General features: G+C 38.5%; 1 protein-coding gene across 1 annotated transcript; it reads left to right on the forward strand.

Moving 5' to 3' along the window:
- Window positions 1-1,971: 1,971 nt before the first annotated feature.
- Window positions 1,972-7,985, forward strand: CXCL13 (C-X-C motif chemokine ligand 13). The gene is made up of 4 exons (XM_037830058.1): window positions 1,972-2,077; window positions 3,630-3,759; window positions 6,780-6,860; window positions 7,140-7,985. The coding sequence occupies exons 1-4, from the start codon at window positions 2,014-2,016 to the stop codon at window positions 7,192-7,194; spliced, it is 330 nt and encodes a 109-aa protein (XP_037685986.1). The 5' UTR covers window positions 1,972-2,013; the 3' UTR covers window positions 7,195-7,985.
- The last annotated feature ends 10,817 nt before the right edge of the window (window positions 7,986-18,802 follow it).

Below are 18,802 nucleotides of genomic sequence, written 5' to 3' on the forward strand. Positions count from 1 at the left end.
CCAAGCAATTAGCATTGAAATTTGTATTATCACCAAGCGAAATCTAGTAAATAGGGGGCCCAAAGAAATTAGTGACCTGTCCAAAGTCATTGACCCAGTGACTCTAGAGTTCATGCTCTTAACCTCTAGTTTATAGCCCAGTGTGATAGCCTTGGAGATGCACTGCTCGGGTCTCCCTTAAAGAAGTAACTCACTGGTCAGCTGCAAGAGAGCTCATAGCAGACAGACTCCAACTGTCAAGACCCTCTGGATTGGCCTCAGTATTGGAGCAGAGACCAGGCTGTTTCTCTGACTAAGCTTGGCTGGAGTATTAGGGCCTGGGCAACTTTCCTACTGTGGGGTTTCTCTAACAGAAAATCATTTCTCTGGGCTCCTGTTGAGTTGCCATGGCCTTAGTCCATTCTGCATTGCATCTGAGGCCCTCCCTGTCCAATCCTGGCTCCTCCTCCTTTTCCTTTAACAGGTATCAGATCTGTTAGACAGTCTAAAGGCTTTTCCTGCCCAATCCTGCCTCATCCTCCTTTTATCTTTCACAAGAGTTACTTTGAATAAACCTCTTTTACTCCAGCTTCCATCTTAGCATCTGTTTCCCAGAGGACCCACTGAAATACCATGCCTTCAAATATTTGGAGTGCTACCATATGGAAGAATATTTAGAATTGTCTCATGTGGGGATAAGGGGTTGAATTAGGACAAAGTGACTGACTACTAGGGAAGCAGCTTTTACATAGATGTAAGGAAGAATTTTCTAATAGCTAGAGCTGCCTGACTATGGAATGGGTGCCTCAAAATTGTTGAGTTCCCCCTCACTGCAGTCATTCAGGTCAACCAGAGAACTGCCTGTTGTATAGAGGTTGTGTGGCGTTATCACACACCCACACCCATGCATCCTTGAGCATCTAGGATGTTAAACTTGACTAGAAAAACCAAATCATTTAGAAGCCACACCAGGAAGACCAAACCTCTGATTTTTTATGGGTCTCGCTTGATACATCCACAGTTTCCCACTCCCAGTGTGGCCCAGTGTTACTCCAGGAAAGACTAAACGTTGTCCACATACTTTGGTTCTGGTTTTGGCTCTTTAAATCATAGAGCTCCTAGCAAGTGAGTTAAGGCTCTGGGCTCATTGTCTCTATGGGCCATCTGCTGTAACCACAACCAAAGAGCTCATATACTTATGTTAAATAACCTGCAATATATTGGTCTGTAATATATGATTCAACATCTTATGAAGTTTTAATCACTCCCACCATTGACACTGGGTTCTCAAGCTCAATAACTTGCATACTAGACATACAATGATTGCCTCCCTCCTTTCATCAGGAAACAGGCACACCAAAGAGGGGACACATACTGCCCCCTTCCAGGATTTCCATGATGGTAAGATTGCATAAGTAAATATTTTTCAGATACTAAAATAAGAGATGGGAAAGTTTGGTAGGAAAAACAGAAATCTCATCAACATAAGGAGATGTAAAAAGAAAGCATTCATTAGTTCCGCATATGTTTACTGATCACCTACCAAGGGCTACACTCTTTTTCAGGTGCTGGGGATACAGTGATATACTTGACAGAGCCCCCAATTTCGTGAAGCATATATTCAAATGCTATTGAGAAATTTGCTGACCTTCACTGGAAGAAGCAATTAAAACCACAATTGCCGACAGTCATCTTAGAGGGATTGCCAAGGAGCCTCTAAACTGGTATCTTTTCCCTCTCTTCCCACCCCCAACTTCCTGCAACATCCCTGACATTTACAGTCTACATTTTCATGAAATGTATAGTATAGTGCTCTGATAGTGCTCTGAAAAATTCATCGAGTTTGCATGAGGCATTCCAGAAAAAGCAAGCTCAGCAATATTTGGGGGCTTTTAAAACTGATGATACAGCTGACCTACTGGAGACAAAGGCAGTGGGAGGACCCTTATTGGTGTAAATAAATAAGAGTCTCTGGTGCTTGAGAATGCACAACTTGGACTCAGAGCTGAAGTCTGAACTCCACCTCCAAACGGAATGAGGTCCCCCTCTGCATCCCTGCTTCTCCTGCTGCTGGTTGCCAGCCTCTCTCCAGTCCATGGTGAGAACTTTCACTTATACTTTCATCGTCTTTTAAACAGAAGTGGTCTTCTGCTATTTCAATTTTTTTTCTATTAAAAAAAATGAGGGAAGTATGACTAAAGGGGAAAAAGAACTGCTCAGCTGCTCCTAGATTTCTAAAAGTAAGGTGCATATTTAGAGATTTAACTCTTAGAGGCTGGAAATGTTTATATTAAGATCTTTACCCATGGAAGGAGGAGATATTAGAAATCCAATGTTTGTGTGGCTTTAATTTGGCCTGTATATTCCTGGCCTTCTTCAGATTCAGCTCCTGCTATAACTAATTCTTGCCACGTATCTCTCTTCATTCTGCCCCTAAGTATTACCTCTTCTGACCAAACCCTTATAGGGTTTAAATATTGCTGATCTCAACTGGTCTCCTGCATAGAATGTTCTTGATGCAATTCCATATGATTAGCTCTGGCATGAGCCATTTTAAGTACATCATGGGTATTAAGTTACATGCATTCTGCAAAGAAACAGACTTCGACAAAATGGGGAGGCTACTTTGTGTAAATAGAAAAACATCTAATTGCAGAGGTAAGGCTGAAGGAATTTGATATATGTGCAGAAACACTCCCCACAGGTTTAAAGAACAAAATTTTGTTATTAAAATGCAGGAATTTTTCCTCATTTTTATTTTGCTTCACGTATTAGTTTCACTCTTCACGACCCTCATTTCTCTCCTCCTCCGTGATGCTTTTCCATTACTCCTAGCAAAATTAGATTTTAGTAAATCTGCCATTCCCAGTGTGTAGTTTGGACTTGGGTGTAGTATAACCTCTGTAGTATTTTAGATTTTGTTCACTTGTTGGTTTCCCCACTAAATTATAAACTTCTTGAGAGCTGTGCACTGGAAATAAGGGGGAAACAATAAATGATAAAAGTAGGTTGCATTAAAATGCCAGAAATGGGTTACTCATAACAGTATCCTTTTGTAACTGAATAAAAATAGTTTTGAATTTTAATTATTAGCTTTTGTTTGGTAATGTTTTGCCAGGTGCCAGAGGACTAACATATTAAGCAAAACCACCCAAGAAATGCCTTTCATGGTATTTCCCCAAGTAGAAAGATAAGAAGTATGACAAAGCAGAAAAATCTCTTACAGCAAGTTATTGCTCCTGGGATTCTATAACTAGTTCATGTCCTCAAGTTTTATATGTTTGGGAGTGAAGACCAGTTGGTTTTATATTTCATTAATTAATAACTCAGTTGTAAGACCCCACAGTGGTGGTTCTCAAATTTTATTATATGTATAATCACCTGAGTACCAATATAAATACTACCACAAATTTCAAGAAGTGTTTTGTTTTGCAAAAGCTAATTTTATTATTAAGATTTTGGTAGAAAAGCAGTTTGAAAAAAAAAATAGAGCCAAGACAAGCAGAAATACACAAACTAAAAGCGTATAGGTAGAGGCATGGAAATGAAATTTTAAAATTTTCAAATGCTAGGTATGAAAGATTAGTTCATTAAGTTCTACTTATGAATTATATGCCAACAAGATTAAAATAAATACTCTATGTTTATAGGTGTTCTGGAGGCCAATTACACAAATTTAAAGTGTAATTGTCTCCGAATGAGCACAATCATCCCTGTACGCCACATTACTCGGCTTCAAGTTTTGCCTGCTGGGAACGGTTGCCCAGAAGTGGAAATCATGTAAGTTGCAAGGAAAAAAAAGTTATTCCTTTCTGCCTGTGAAAATAAGACCAGATATTGTCACACAGTACTCTTTCTCAAGAATCTCAAAGTGATTTATTCTGAGTGATGTTAAAATTCCCAAGCTAATAGTAATAGGCAATATTTGCTGTACTTACTTTGCAGCAGCACTACGCTAAGTGTTTTAAGTGCCTTTGCTTGCTGATTTTATTCTTTCAACATACCTGTGAAGGGATGTGTAGTGTTATCAACCTTTTACAGATGTGGAAACAAAGGCACAACTGCCTGAGGCACACCATTAGAAAGGGGGAGAGCCATGGCTCCCCACACATTTTTCCAAATCCAAAGCCTCTTCAGTTATCCACCAAATTCACAATGGCAGAAGCAGACACTGTTCCCCAGTAAGTTAGAGCAAGAAAATAAATATCAAAGCATTGGTCTGAATGTCTATTTTATGGAACTATCTTTCAGCTTTAGACTCTCTCAACTTTGATCTCATATCTCTGGTTGAAGGGACAATAACAAGCTGCAAAAAAAAAAAAAAAATGTAGTGATATATTCTTTCATTGAAATGGTGTGACCCATGCTTCTTTGACACTCCCTTTTCTGTACTCCTAGAGCAATCTATAGATATTTCTATCAGCACATTTTCCATATACATTAAATGAGACACTGCATATAAAGCCCCCAACAGAAAAAATGTTCAGTAAATGTTAGCTGCAAGTATTATAGCATCATGTGTTTAAACAATCAGGTTTCTTTTGTCTCATCCCACCTGGCACATAGTATAGGCTCCACAAATGTTGGATTGTTACACTAAATACTTTAAATGAGGACTGTAGATAGTATGCATATAACTTGGAACTTTGATTTCTGCTTCCTGGATCTATCTTTAATGAACCATGCATACAATCCCTTATTAATACTATAATATATAAAATAATTATAAAATATATATTATATATAAATACATATAATATATTAATATATATAATTAATACTCTGTAGGTATCTTTCCCAGGGTATCCCTGATTTGGCTTCTATTAGAAGCTCTTTCCTTGGATTTGTTTAGATTCTTGGAGTATTTTTAAGTAGCTGCTTTCTGTTGGCCCCATTTTGATACCAGTGCTTTGGGCTTTAGACTATTTGTATTCAACTAGTAAAAAAGAAAAATAGGACATCAAAATGCATATGAAAATTTTTCATTAAAAGGGCATTATACTTTCACAAATGTCTTTAGAAATGAAAGCTCTAACTAAAACCACAATTATTGCCCTCAAACTCTGGAGCTCCTTTCTTTTGATTACGTTTCCTCTGTCATAACTCAAGTCTCTCACCTATCAACCAAGGAAGGTAATACACTCTAATTTTCTTGGCTTTAATGCCAATTTTTTTATAACAAAAATTTGATTTCATGTCTTTGTACCAAATTCTGCACTTCTGAATTTTAATCAGATATGGATACAAAAGCTGCAAGTTTTTATGAGAATCTCAAAGCAGTCAGGGGTCAAAATACTATAAGTCCGGAAGGTCAGAAATCTGTTTTTTACATCAAGAACTCAGAAAACAAATTTAAAGGGTTTGCCCAAGAATCCAATTCTTCCATGACCTCCGTCCCTTCTAAGACTCATTAACAAGGGTGGAGTTTCAAAGCTAGATGGAGGGATCCTTGCTGTTTGTCATTTTATAGCTAAAATAATTGAAACCTCAAGAGACTCTGCTTTGTTCGAGGTCACCATAGTAGAGAGCAGAGTCTCCCAGTTTGATATCATCTGGCAGACCACATTTCTTCCAATGCAGGAAAAACACTTAATTCCATGTCTGGCTCTTGGTAGCTGTCTTAGTTTGCTGGGCTTCTATGACAAATACCACATGATGGGTTGGCTTAAATGAAAGGAATTTATTGGCTCACAGTTTTGAGGTTAAAAGAAGTCCAAAATCAAGGTGTCAGCAAGACTTGCCTTCTCCCTGAAGACTGTGGTGTTCTGCTGCTGGCTCCCAACACTCCTTGTGGTTCTGTGGCTGGTATTTCTGCCTCTCATCACACGGCCATGTCCTCTCCTTTCTCTCTTAAGGTCTCCAGTAATTCCAATTAAGATCTACCCTCATTCAATTGGGCTACACCTTAACTAAAAATAACATCTTCAAGAGGCCTTATTTATACTGGATTCACACTCACAGGAATGAGGACTGAGACTGAGGACACGTATTTGTTGGGGTACATAATTCAACTTACAACAGTAACCATTCAGTTCACATCCATGTAGGGTGGTGAGTTCTGGAATCAGATAATCTTCATTTCACTCCTGCCCTATTATGTATTTCTTGTGTAATCTTGGCCAAGTTATTTAAACTCTCTAGGCCTCAAGTTCCTCATCTGAAGATGAGGACATAGTAGTTCCTCTAGCACAGGATTTTGGTGAGATTAATTGAGATAATCCATATTATATGCCGAACGTCGTGCCTGGCACATAGTAAGTATCAGCTATTATTGTTGCTGCAGTGAAAGCCTTGCTAACTGATAATTTGATAGAATGTTGATGGCACCCAGAGCAGCCAGCCTCTGTAACCTCTCCCACATTAAATTTCACTGACTTTTTTCAAATAAAAAATCCTCAAGAAAGTGTGTTTTATCATCTATTTTGTTCATCTAAGCTCAATAGGAAAGCAATTTTAAAGATATTGTGGTATAACTTTAGTAACACACTGACCTTGGAGTCAGCTTTTTTGGTTCATCTCCAACTCATGTAAATGTTATCAACAAACTATGAACCTCTGAAATATGAGATTCTGTCAAGTTCGTCTCCAGCTCCACCAACTCACATATACAAGTCCTCAAGTGGTGTTTTTCTTATTCCTCAGACCTTATGCTACAAATCACCTACCCCAGATCCAAAATAACCTAGTTCCAATTTCACTTTATCTGAGAATAATTATTTGCCAACTGAACTCTTTCCTTTATTAAAAGTAGAGGATTGACTGAAATGTAACATGCTTTATTTCTGTTTTTGTTTTTGCAGAGCCTGGATGAAGAATAAGTCAATCGTATGTTTGAACCCTCGCGCAAGCTGGTTACAAAAATTATTCAACATGTTACTGAAGTAAGTCATCCAAACCAAAGACTTTCAGACTCCAATTTGTACTGAAGGGTTTCCTTTTCCTGGGTCAGTCAAAATGGGGACCACTTTAAATTTATGAGATGTTCCTGAGACAAATGCCTATTTGCTATTATTATTTATCAAATAGAGATGACTCACTCCAGCAGCTCATAAACTAAACTGAAGGCCAGTGTGCACAATACTCTTTGTTGGATATCACCAGGGAAAAGCCAGTTTCTAGTGATCTTTCTCTAAACATGACTTCTTGGTTTTGTTTTACAGAGAAACTGGTTCCTCAACTCTACGACCAATAAAGATTGAGAGAACTATTCCCTGATGCCAATACTTCCCACTAAGAATACCGGAATTCCCACCTAGTCCCTGCTCTGCATTTTAATTTTGTGCTTGTTTGAATCTTTTACAATAAAAAGAACTTGTCCCATACAAACATACCAGAGAATATATGTAAAAATAACCCTGCAGAAGCTAATGGGGTAAACTTGAGCTTCTTTTGTAGTCAGTACTCTTAAGTGCTTAGAGATCACATTCTCACTTAGCAGGGAGGAAAAGTTTCTTGGAGGGCATTTATTTAGTTACAAATCATATAGGTTTCTTTTGATGATATGCCTGTTGTTTAATGCTAGATCTTCCTAGAAAATAAGGGAATGAGAATTTAAACCTCAAAACTGAACATGTGGCTTGAATTAAGAAGAAAAAGATTGAATGCTTTTCAGTCATTTTGCATGCTAAGAAAAGCAGGCTTCCATGAGAGGTTCAGCTGCCTGGGAACCCATGGAAGTTCAACTTGATAAGAGGCAGAGGGCTTCATGTCCTCTGTTTAAAAACTCACTATTGAGGGGAGTAGAGTCCTTCTTCTACTTTTAAAGAGTTCCCCTGTATAAGATTTATCGTCATAGGTTAAAACCAGTAACATTAAGTCAAAGATATCCAGACTTAAATTCATAGAATATGCAGGGAAAGCATTTAAGGGATGTTGTTCATATGTATTCATTTATATACTTGCCTTGATGAACTTTTTAAATTCACATCTTTTGCACAATATTTTTTTGTCTTTGGTATAAAATTCTTTAATGTATCCTGTTACCCAATAAACTTGATCAAACTTAATTACGGGAGATTCATTCTTAACTGAGCATTTAGTCAAATTTAGACATTCCCCACCTCATCATAATGAAAAGTAGGGTTTCCATCATGTTAATTTTTTCTTTGCATGTCATTTGTCTTTTCTGGGCAATCTAAAATGAGACAGCAATGAGTGAGTGAAGTTATTCCTGAAATTAACACAGTGGGAAAAATGCTTGACTATGAAAGGTTCTTTCCACTGACATACTAATTGTGATTTCCTCCAGGCTTCCTAACTCTTACTAAAACCTGTTTTTACTGTCTCATTATATTGATTCTTAAAGAATCCAATATTTCATTTGGCAAAGTGTCACAATGGGTTTGACAAACAAAAGGAACAGGTGCTTTAACTCTCATCTCCTTTATTGCCTGGGCCCAGCCTGGTTTTTCCACTGCCCTTGCTGAGCTCCACTTTGCAACTCACCCAGCTGCTTTGGGAGGTCTGCCCCCAACAACACCCACCCAGTTTCTAAGCTATACCTTGCTTCCTCTTTCATTTTCTATTTTAATTTTTTTATTTATCTTTATTAAACAAGATTTCTTGGGAGGGAGTAATAAGTACCTCTAAATGCTACATTTTCTGTTACTTATAATTAAACATTTATTTCTTTGTTACTAAGATTGCACAGATTAAAAAGTCATATAAAATGTCATCTAAATCCTGCATTCTAGAGTTCTGAAGACTTCAAATAGAAATTTTTAGAGATCAGGAATCATTTCATTCTTTAATTTGATTCTGATCCTCTTTGAGAATACAGCTAGACAAATGTTTAGGAGCCTTACATAAGAATGGCTACCATTTCATATGAGGCAGGTACTATCAGCACCCCCAATTGGTTAATCACTTGCTCAAGGCTTACAGCAATTAAATAGCAAGCCAAAATTCAATCTAGGGGTCTGGCACCAGAATCAAGGCTTCTAACCACTATACTCTTCTGCTTCTATATGTATGAAGTAGATATGATCAACTGCCTTTATAGAAGCAGAATTGAGACAAATGGACATTCACTTGCCTCAAACCACGTAACTAGTACGAGTCAAAGCTAGAATGCAAACCCAAGGCCCACCTGACTCCTAAGCAAGTCTTTACACTATGCTGCCTAAAGTTTTCTTAACACTAAATATATTTCTTACCCCAGTCCATTTGCCTACCCTCCTTTTAAGGGCCCATCAAAACTAGGGGAAGGACAAATGTTTAGGCCTCCTCTGGGTTGAGACATCTTGGTGTAGCCCAATCCCAAGTGCATCTGGGAAGCTGGACGGTAGTGTGAAGGCATCTGCTGAAGGGGAAACAAAAGCAGGCCCATGAGGGCTAACTGGCTTTCCTTACCACACAAACACCCATTTCTCAAAAGTCAGTAGATTTAGTGGTGTTCAGCTTGATTTGGAATAGGGACTTAAGCCCTAGTTAGATGCAGGATAACTTTAGTTGGTTAATGGAGTATCTGAGGAAAGGTGATCTGTTGCTGAGTTGAATGGGTTTGGGTCTGGAAAGCAAAAATTATGAAACAGTAAAGCAAAATCTAGGTAAGGCTAGATACATACATACACAAATTAATTAAAACTCAAAATAAAACAGTTGAGAAAATACAGGGTAATGCTTATTTACCTTGACCAAGAGGGGGATGCAAAATGAAATGAAATAAAGCTTCAGTGGCTGAGAGATTTCAGATGAAGTTGAGAGGTCACTCTGGTGGACATTCTTACGCACTATATAGATAACACTTTTTAGGTTTTAATATATTGGAATAGCTAGAAGTAAATACCTGAATCTACCAAACTCCAACCCAGTAGCCTTGACTCTTGAAGATGATTATATAACAATGTAACTTACAAGGGGTGACAGTGTGATTGTGAAAATCTTGTGGATCACACTCCCTTTATCCAGTGTATGGATGGATGAGTAGAAAAATGGGGAAAAACCCAAATGAAAAATAGGGTGAGTTGAGGGGGTGGTGATTAGGGTGTTCTTTTTTTTTATTTATTTTTTTATTCTGATTCTGATTCTTTCTGGTGGTATGGAAAATGTTCAAAAATAGATTGGGGTGATGAATGCCCATACTGTGAACAGCTGATTGTACACCATGGATAACTATATGGTATGTGAATATATCTCAATAAAACTGAATTAAAAAAAAAAAGAGGATGCTCAACTCTATGAAACTGAATGAAGGAGCTATACAGCCAATTTATACAAGGATCTCTCAATAGCAGAATCCAGGGAACCTCCAACAAAGTGAATTGAGCCTCAAATTGCTCTGCTCACAGCCTCTGACCAGCAGAGGCCTAAAGAGGAAAAGATTCTGCTCTTCCAAAGTTTCCACTGACTCAGCCCTAGCCTCAGCTGGAAATAGTTTGACCAGCTGTATGTGTTCTGTCCTAATGTTTTCCTTTTTCTAACACCTTCCATTCAACAATTCTTCCCTTTCACTGAGTTGTGCCATTTCATGGCTCCCAGCTCTATTTAAGGGTTGGGTGCAGAATCAAGGGTTACCTTGCTATGATAGGTTCATGTGTCAACTTGACCAAGTGATGGTGCCCAGTTGTCTGATCAAGGAAGCACTGGCCTCACCATTACTGCAAGGATGTTTCATGGCTGGTTAATAAATCAGCCAGATCTGTTTCGGTTTGCTAAAGGTGCCAGAATGCAGAATACCAGAAATGGATTGGCTTTTACAATGAGAGTCTATTAATTCACAAATTTACAGTTCTAAGGCTATGAAAATTCCCAAATTAAGGCATCAAGAGGTAGATACATTCTCTGAGGAAAGACCAATGGCATCCGGGTTTCCTCTGTCACATGGAAAAGCACATGATGACATCTGCTGGCCCTTCTCTCCTGGTTTTTGGTTTCAAAATGGCTTTCTCCAAAATGTCTCTCTTAGCTTCTCTGTTAGCTGCCACTGGGTGCAAACTCTGGATTACATATCTTAGCTTCTCTCTTAGCGTCTCTGCTTGTTCCTCCCAGGGTGTTTCTGTTAAGCATCTCTGATCTCTCTTCAAAATATCTCTACCTTTTATCCTCTCATAGAAGACACCAATAAAGATGACTAAGACCCACTTTGAATGGGTGGGGTCACCATCTCCAGGGAAACAATCTAATCAAAAGGTCCCATCCACAATTGGTTTGCCCCCACAAGATTGCCCCCACAAGCTCCTAGTCTTTTATGGGATACCTAACAGATTCAAACCAGCACACTTGCTCTGGGGTCAAGTTTAGTGGTATTTTCTTTTTAACAGAATTAATGTGCAAGTCTATAAAAACTTGGTGAAACTGAGAAAGAGGGGCAAGTGTATGAAGACAGAAGGACAATATTTGAAAGAAAATCACACCATTTAGTGATCCTCTGACAGAGGTTTTCACATTTGGTCCCTCAAAGAACAGTATTGGCATCACCTGGCAACTTGTCAAAGTACATATTCTTGAGCCCTTCCCCATACCTACTGTAATAGATTGAATATTTACCCCCAACAAAAGACATGTTCTTAACCTTAATCTGCTTTCCTGTGGGTGTGAACTCATTTGAAAACAGAACCTTTTGAATATGTTCATATTAGTTAAGGTGAGGTCAAATCAAATCAGGTTGTGTCTTGATCCATATTAAGGGAGGCCTTATAAAGAGAGGAAATTCCAATGCAGTCAGTTGAAACCAGAAATTGTTAGAAGCCAGAAGGCATAAAAGCCAGAAGTTAGAGACAGCCACAGGAGGAGACTAAGGTCATTGCCACATGACAAGGGCAGAGGACCCCAAGGGCTGTGGCAAGCCATCACCAGAACACTACAGACTACAAGAGAAAACATGGCCTTGCTGATACCTTCCTTAATTTGGGACCTCTGGCCTTGAAAATTGTGAGCCAATAAATTCTTGTTGTTTAAGCCAATCCTCTGGGTGGTATTTGTCATAACAACTCTGGCAAACTAAGATACCTACTGAATCAAAACTCAAAAGTAGGACCCAGCAATCTATGTTTAACAAACCTTCCAGATCATTCATTACAATGCCGCTAAATTTTGAAAACCACTGTTCTAGGATAAGGATTGTCAACCATCACAGTATATTAGAATCATTAACGAAGTTTTCTTTTTTATATTAGGTCCATTAAGGTATAATTTACATTCAGTAAAATTCACCCCTTTAAAGTGTACAGTTAAATGAGTTTTGGCAAATGTGTAAAGGGTGTAATCACTACAATTGAGATAATGAACATTTCATCACCCCCCAAAAATTCCCTCATGCTCCTTTGCAGAAAATCTTTCACTGCCATTCTCAGCCTCTGGTAGTCACTGATTTAATTTCTGATGCTATAGTTTTATATTTTCCAGAATGTCCTATAAATGGAACCACACATTGTCAGCCTTTTGTTTGACTACTTTCACTTCACATAATGGTTTTGAAATTCATTACATTGTTATTGATTACTAGTATTCCATTTTATGGATATACCACATTTTATGTATGTGTCAGTTGATGGACATTTGGGTTGTTTCCAGTCTTTGGCTATTATGAATAAAGTTGCCGTCAACATTCACATACAGGTTTTTATGTGAATATATGCTTTCATTTCTCTTAACTAAATACCTAGAAGTGGGATTGGTGGGTCATGTAGTTGATGTATGTTTAACTTGATAAGAAATGACTGAACTGTTTTCCAAAAGGTATGGACAATTTTGCATTCCTGCTGTCATTATATGAGTTTCAGTTGCTACACATCTTTGCTAATAGTTGGTATTGTTGATCTTTTAAATTTTAGCCATTTTAATAGATGTTTCATTTCATTGTGGTCTTTACTGACATTTCCCTTATGGCTAATGATGTTGAGCATTTTTTCATGTATTCATTTGTGATCCATATATCTACCTTAGAAATCTACCTTATGTAAAATCACTTATTTACAGAGTTACATTGGGCAAAGTTGTCAAAAATACACTGAGCATATAAGAATGAGTCTATTTCTGGATTCTGGATTCTGTTTCATTGATCTATCTGTCCATCTTCATGCCAATACCAGCTGGTCTTGATTAGTGTAGCTTAACAGTAAGTCTTAAAATTTGGTAGCAGGGGCCCTCTTTGTTCATTTTCAAAATTATTTAGACTATTCTAAGTCCTTTAATTTTCCATAAAGTTTTAGAATCACTTTGCTAACTTTTATTAAAAACAATAGCTTACTGGAATTTTGATTGGGATTTTATTGAATCTGCAGATCAATTTGAGGAGAATTTACATCTTAATAATATGGTCTTCCAGTTCATGAACACAGTTTATAAACGACTCTTAATTTATATAAGATTTCTCTCAGTGATGTTTGTAGTTGTCCACACACAGATCTTGCAGTGCCCCAAAACCAAGTCATGGGCCTTTGAAAGCCACTTGTCCATAGCAGCAAGACAAGCAGGTGTGTTATTTATCACACACACCATTTGGAAAGTGGTCAGATGTGGATTCTAGGTAACTTCAATCAGATGATATTACTCTCTTCTTTACAGAAAACAAAACAAAACAAAAAAAAAAACCTGAAGTGCTTAGATAAGAACACCATCAAAATCTCCCCCACCAGATCTGGAAGCCTATCCAAATCTTCTCCCATCCTTATCAATTCCCTTTTGCTCCATCAGAGTAGGTACCCAATCCCCATTCTTCCAAAGCCAAACCCTTCACCTGTGTTTGAAATCATTTCCCCTTCTCACCATCTCAGGGACCACACTCCATAAACAGCCTGTTCTGGTTTGCTAATGCTGCTGGAATGCAAAACACCAGAGACAGATTGGCTTTTATAAAAGGGGGTTTATTTGGTTACACAGTTACAGTCTTAAGGCCATAAAGTGTCCAAGGTAACACATCAGCAGTCGGGTACCTTCACTGGAGGATGGCCAATGGTGTCCAGAAAACCTCTGTTAGTTGGGAAGGCACATGGTTGGTGTCTGCTCCAAAGTTCTGGTTTCAAAATGGCTTTCTCCCAGGATGCTCCTCTCTAGGCTGCAGTTCCTCAAAAATGTCACTCTTAGTCGCACTTGGGTTATTTGTCCTCTCTCAGCTTCTCTGGAGGAAGAGTCTGCTTTCAATGGCCATCTTCAAAATGTCTCTCATCTGCAGCTCCTATGCTATCTTCAATGTGTCTCTCTTGGCTGTAGCTCCCTTCAAAATGTCACTCACAGCAGCACTGAGTTCCATCTGTCTGTTAGCTCATTTATATGGCTCCAGTGACTCAACTTAGATGCACCCCGAATGAGTGGAGCAACACCTCCAAGGAAATTATCCAATCAGAGTCATCACCCACAGCTGGGTGGGGCACATTCCAAAGAAACACTCAAAGAATTACAATCTAATCAACACTGATAACATCTGCCCACACAAGATTACATCAAAGATAATGGCATTTGGGGGACACAATATATTCAAACTGGCACACCACCCTTTTGATATCCTGTATAAATTTATATAGGAAATATTCTATGCCCATATCGTTTAAATATGTTCTAGTCTCTCCCCCCCAAAAAAACAAAAACAAACAAACAAACCAACAAACAAACAAAAAAACCTCTTCATTTTTCCCGTCTCCTTTTCTGGCTAGTGATCCATCTCTTCTATCCATCACAGTCAAAACTCTGGAGTTGTCTATGCTCAACATCTTCATTTTCCCAAGTCTCTCTCACCTACAGTACCCTCCATATCAGGTGTTTACCCCATCACTGCCCCAAAACAATGGTCAATAAGGTCACCAATGACGACTGTAGCAATATCAGTCAATGATTTCTGCAATGCTATGCAACTTAGTAGCTTAAAACAAAAACATTTATTTCTTGTCCATGTATTCCCAGCTCAGCTGAAGTTTAGCTGACACAGGGTGAGTTTGACTGAGATTAACTCAGGCTATTCATTCAGTTTAGATCTACTCCATGTGCCTTATTTTGTGGGGGTCAGATGGTACCCAAAACACATTCTTCTTGTGGTTATGCCAGATGCGTAAAAAGGGTGAGAAGAAACATACTATGCCTCTTATGGTCTAGGCTGGGAACTGTCACCTGCTGCTTCCACTCACATTCCATCGATCAAAGCAAGTCATGTGACCAAGCCAAATATCAATGCAGTGGGAAGTTTCTTTCACCTCTGATGGAACTACAAAGTCGTGTGGCAAAATGCATGGATACAGGAAGAGATGAAGAATTTGGAACAATAATATAATCTACCACATTTGCTAAATACAATTATCAGTTTTTCATTTCATCCTTGGAACTCTATAAAGTATTCTTCAAGGAAGGAGGAATCCACAGCTAAATTCTCTTCCCTTGGTTTCCAGGATATCACACTGCTCCTAGACTTCCTTCTCCTTTCTGGTCACTGCTTCTCAGTCTTACTTTCAGACTCACCCTTTTCTCTCTGGCCACTCAATAACGATAAAGCTATTTGAATCTTCTCTCATCACAGTATATTTTCTCCCCAGCTTTCAACACCATGTAAACACTGATGACTCCCAACTTTGCATCCTCAGTTCTCCTCTGAACGCCATTCCATTCCACCCAAATGACTCTGCTGTATGTCCATTTTGGATTTTGCAAAAGTACCTTGAATTCATAATGTCAAGGACAGAGAGTCAGACTTTTATTTATTTGTCTCCCACATAGCGTCCCAGGTATTCAGTAAGCAAACCTTGGGAGAAATGAAGAATATTTTGCACAGCATGTAATTTGTTTGTAATATAAAAAGAAATTTTTTTACTACATTATTGAGAATAAATGACTAGGAAACAGTAGGACTTTGCCATATGTTCGTAATCACCATTGTTCACCTGAACATACTGGCAGGTTTAAATCAGTTAAGAATTGTCATTAAAGTTTAATATCATTATATAATATTGAACTTTTCAAGTTAAATTCCACTAAAGTTATATCATGACATTAAGGCACGAGTATATACTACTGGAAAAATCAAAATCGATATACTCATTCTCACCATAAATTTAAGACTAGTATTTATGAAATTTTTATATGTTGTATCATTTAGGGTCCCATTAGGAAACAGAAGGCACACTCAACTGAGACTTTGAAGAGACCATAATGAAGGAAGTGTTTTCAGAGGTGTGGGCAGGTTTAAGGGCACTAACAAGAATGTTGAGGCACCCATGAGTGAGCAACCACTCCTAGACCTGAAGGAGCCAGGGGAGGGAATGGTGTAAGGAAGGCTGTTTGGAGAGCTGCAGATTGAAAGCTAGATTGCCTGGCAGGAACCATGGTAATTGAGGGGTCAACCACAACAGGAACTGAGTGCCAGAACAGAGAATGCAGATAATTAATTTCTCTGCCTCGATTTCCTTCCACCCTCTAATCTGCCATTAGTGCCTCCTTTCCCCATGTCGGCCAAACCCATCAAGAAGGGAGCTCAGGTAACATAGTCCATAGAGGTAAGATGAGGAAACTGAGGTTCAGAGAGGTTAAGAAATTTTACCACAGTTGTGCACCTAATGAGCATTAGTTCTGGTATTTGAACCCCAGCAGGTAGTCTCCAAATGCCATGCTCTCACTCATTATTTTACATGTCCAATGGAGAACTGTCTCCCATATAAATCATTATAATTTTTAATAAAAGTTAATGACGCCTACATATGTATAACATATGTTCCACTATTGAAAAAATTATTCAACCCTATTGTATGGTATAATGATAATCAATTATATTTACAAGAATTTTTTTTATCAGGATGATAGCCACACCATTTGATATGTGTACTTCAAATAATAAAATATCTAATCAATTTCCTTCAAATTAGTAGAGCTAGAAGCCCCAGGAAAATAATCTCTGATCTGTCCCTCTCTCCCTATGAAGAAGGCAATGGAGCTAACATCCCTCTCCCTCAAAAGTTGACAACGGAAAGAGTTGAGGGTCTCAGTGCCTTCTTGGCCTGACTGTCTGCTGATCCTTAGGCAGGATTCCCAGCAGGGACTCCAGCTCTATCTCTGACACATCCTCTAGTCACAAGGCCCTGCTGTTCCTCACCTACTCCCAAATGACTGCCCTTCCCACAAACCCAGCATCCAGCAGCCTGCGAGCCAGAGAGCACACAGCCCCACAGAGCTCAGCAGCTATTTCTAGGGAACTCTTCAGCACCCCCTGGTGGCTCATTGAAAAAATACCATGTTCAAATAGAAGACTGGGAATAAAGGTGCAGTGCGGGAAGTGACACCAAAGCCGGACAGGGCTTCCCTGGCTTCTTTTCCACTCAGAATGAAGATCCCTAAGAGTGTTGCCCAGCTAGAGACTCTAGGTTCTTGCCTCTCAAACATTGGCATCACTTCATGTGAGCATGTTAGAAATGCAGACTCTGAATCAGAATCTGCATTTCAACAAGTTCCCAACAATTTATAAGTAATTAAAGCTAAGAAGCTTTTATCTTTTATATTTCTCTCTACTTCTTCACTGCAAAGAGGAAAACAGACAGGCAATCAAATCCCAGGAGTAAGCCATAATTCCCTACACTAGGAGCACAACCAGCTGAAAGGAATGAAAAAAGTGGAACTCAGAAGGCCTGGGATCAAAATTTGGCCCTGCTGTTGATTAGCTGAAATTTGACTATATTCTCTGAATCCCATTACTCTAAATTTTCAGATGAAAATAACATCTACTCATTAAAGAACCAAGTATTTTCAGATCATTTTCATATCATCTACATGGAACTTGGGGTCATCACTGGGATTTATAAATTCTAGGCAGTTGATATTATTCTTCCATTCTAATGTTATTCCACTGGCCTTATAGAAATGGTCACTTGCAATCCTATGGGTTTAAGCCATAGCCCTCTACTGGCACCCAGTGGTAAACTGTATAATGTGGAAACATCAGACTATCCAAAATGATAATGCAATAAACTCTAGCAATAACTCAGGAGGATGAAGCCTAAAACCAGCGTGTGACTCACCATATAAGCTCCAAAGAGAGGACTGAAAGAAATGGGTTACAAGTTCAATGTCAGCTGCAACATGAGGCAGATATGGACTTAAGGTTCTGAGCAAGAAAATATATACCAGTTCATTATCAGCTGCCAGGTGCCAAGCTAAAGAAATGTGTGCTTGATTTTCTTTTATGCATCATCTCAAATTAGATGTGAAATAATTGCTGGGAGTTCAGTGGAGTTGAGATCAATTATTCAGTACCAAAATTAGCATTTCTAATGTACTTTATAACAATTGGCAGGTTAGTTCACACAGCTTCCTTGTCTGAAGCATGGGCCCCAGCTTTATGAATTTTTCTTTGTTTCATCTGTATGTTCTGCCCTTTCTGCTTCCCACCCCCTGAACAGTAAAACAAAGACAAGAAAAGAAAGGCATGCTGGTTCTTGATTTCAATAAAGGGGACAAACTATGTCTAGCGGTCACTCCCTAACAGCCAATAATGGTCACTATCCCTGACATCCAAGCTGAAATCATGGTATCCACAAAGATGGAGAACATTTTCGTTCTTTCCTGGTATCTAGGCTTTGGAAATTATAGTGTGTTTTATTGTTAATTGTAACTTGCAGATTCCATGCCTAGGGCCAAATTGAACGAATTCTGTCTTTTGGAAATTTTCAGCACATCATCATTTTAAAAAAATTAAAGCTCTTGTCCACATTCTCCAACATAAGACAACCTCATATGCAAATAAACCTTTCATGAGATCAATGAGGATCTGAAACTTTTATTTGCAATGAGGATGTAAACCGGGGTTAACAGAATTCACTTTGCCACAAACTCACCTGGATTCAAGACTTTGGAATTATTATTTCTTCTGCTTATTAAAAGCCAAAAAAAAAAAAGAAAAAAAAATTAAACC

This window comes from Choloepus didactylus, chromosome 3, assembly GCF_015220235.1.
Source record: "Choloepus didactylus isolate mChoDid1 chromosome 3, mChoDid1.pri, whole genome shotgun sequence".
NCBI classification, from domain to species: Eukaryota; Metazoa; Chordata; class Mammalia; order Pilosa; family Megalonychidae; genus Choloepus; species Choloepus didactylus.

Coding starts and splice junctions, on each gene's coding strand:
- CXCL13 (XM_037830058.1), top strand. CDS start 2,014: ATGAGGTCCCCCTCTGCATCCCTGCTTCTCCTGCTGCTGGTTGCCAGC. Junction 2,078..3,629: donor CAGCCTCTCTCCAGTCCATG/GTGAGAACTTTC, acceptor CTATGTTTATAG/GTGTTCTGGAGGCCAATTAC. Junction 6,861..7,139: donor TTATTCAACATGTTACTGAA/GTAAGTCATCCA, acceptor TTTGTTTTACAG/AGAAACTGGTTCCTCAACTC.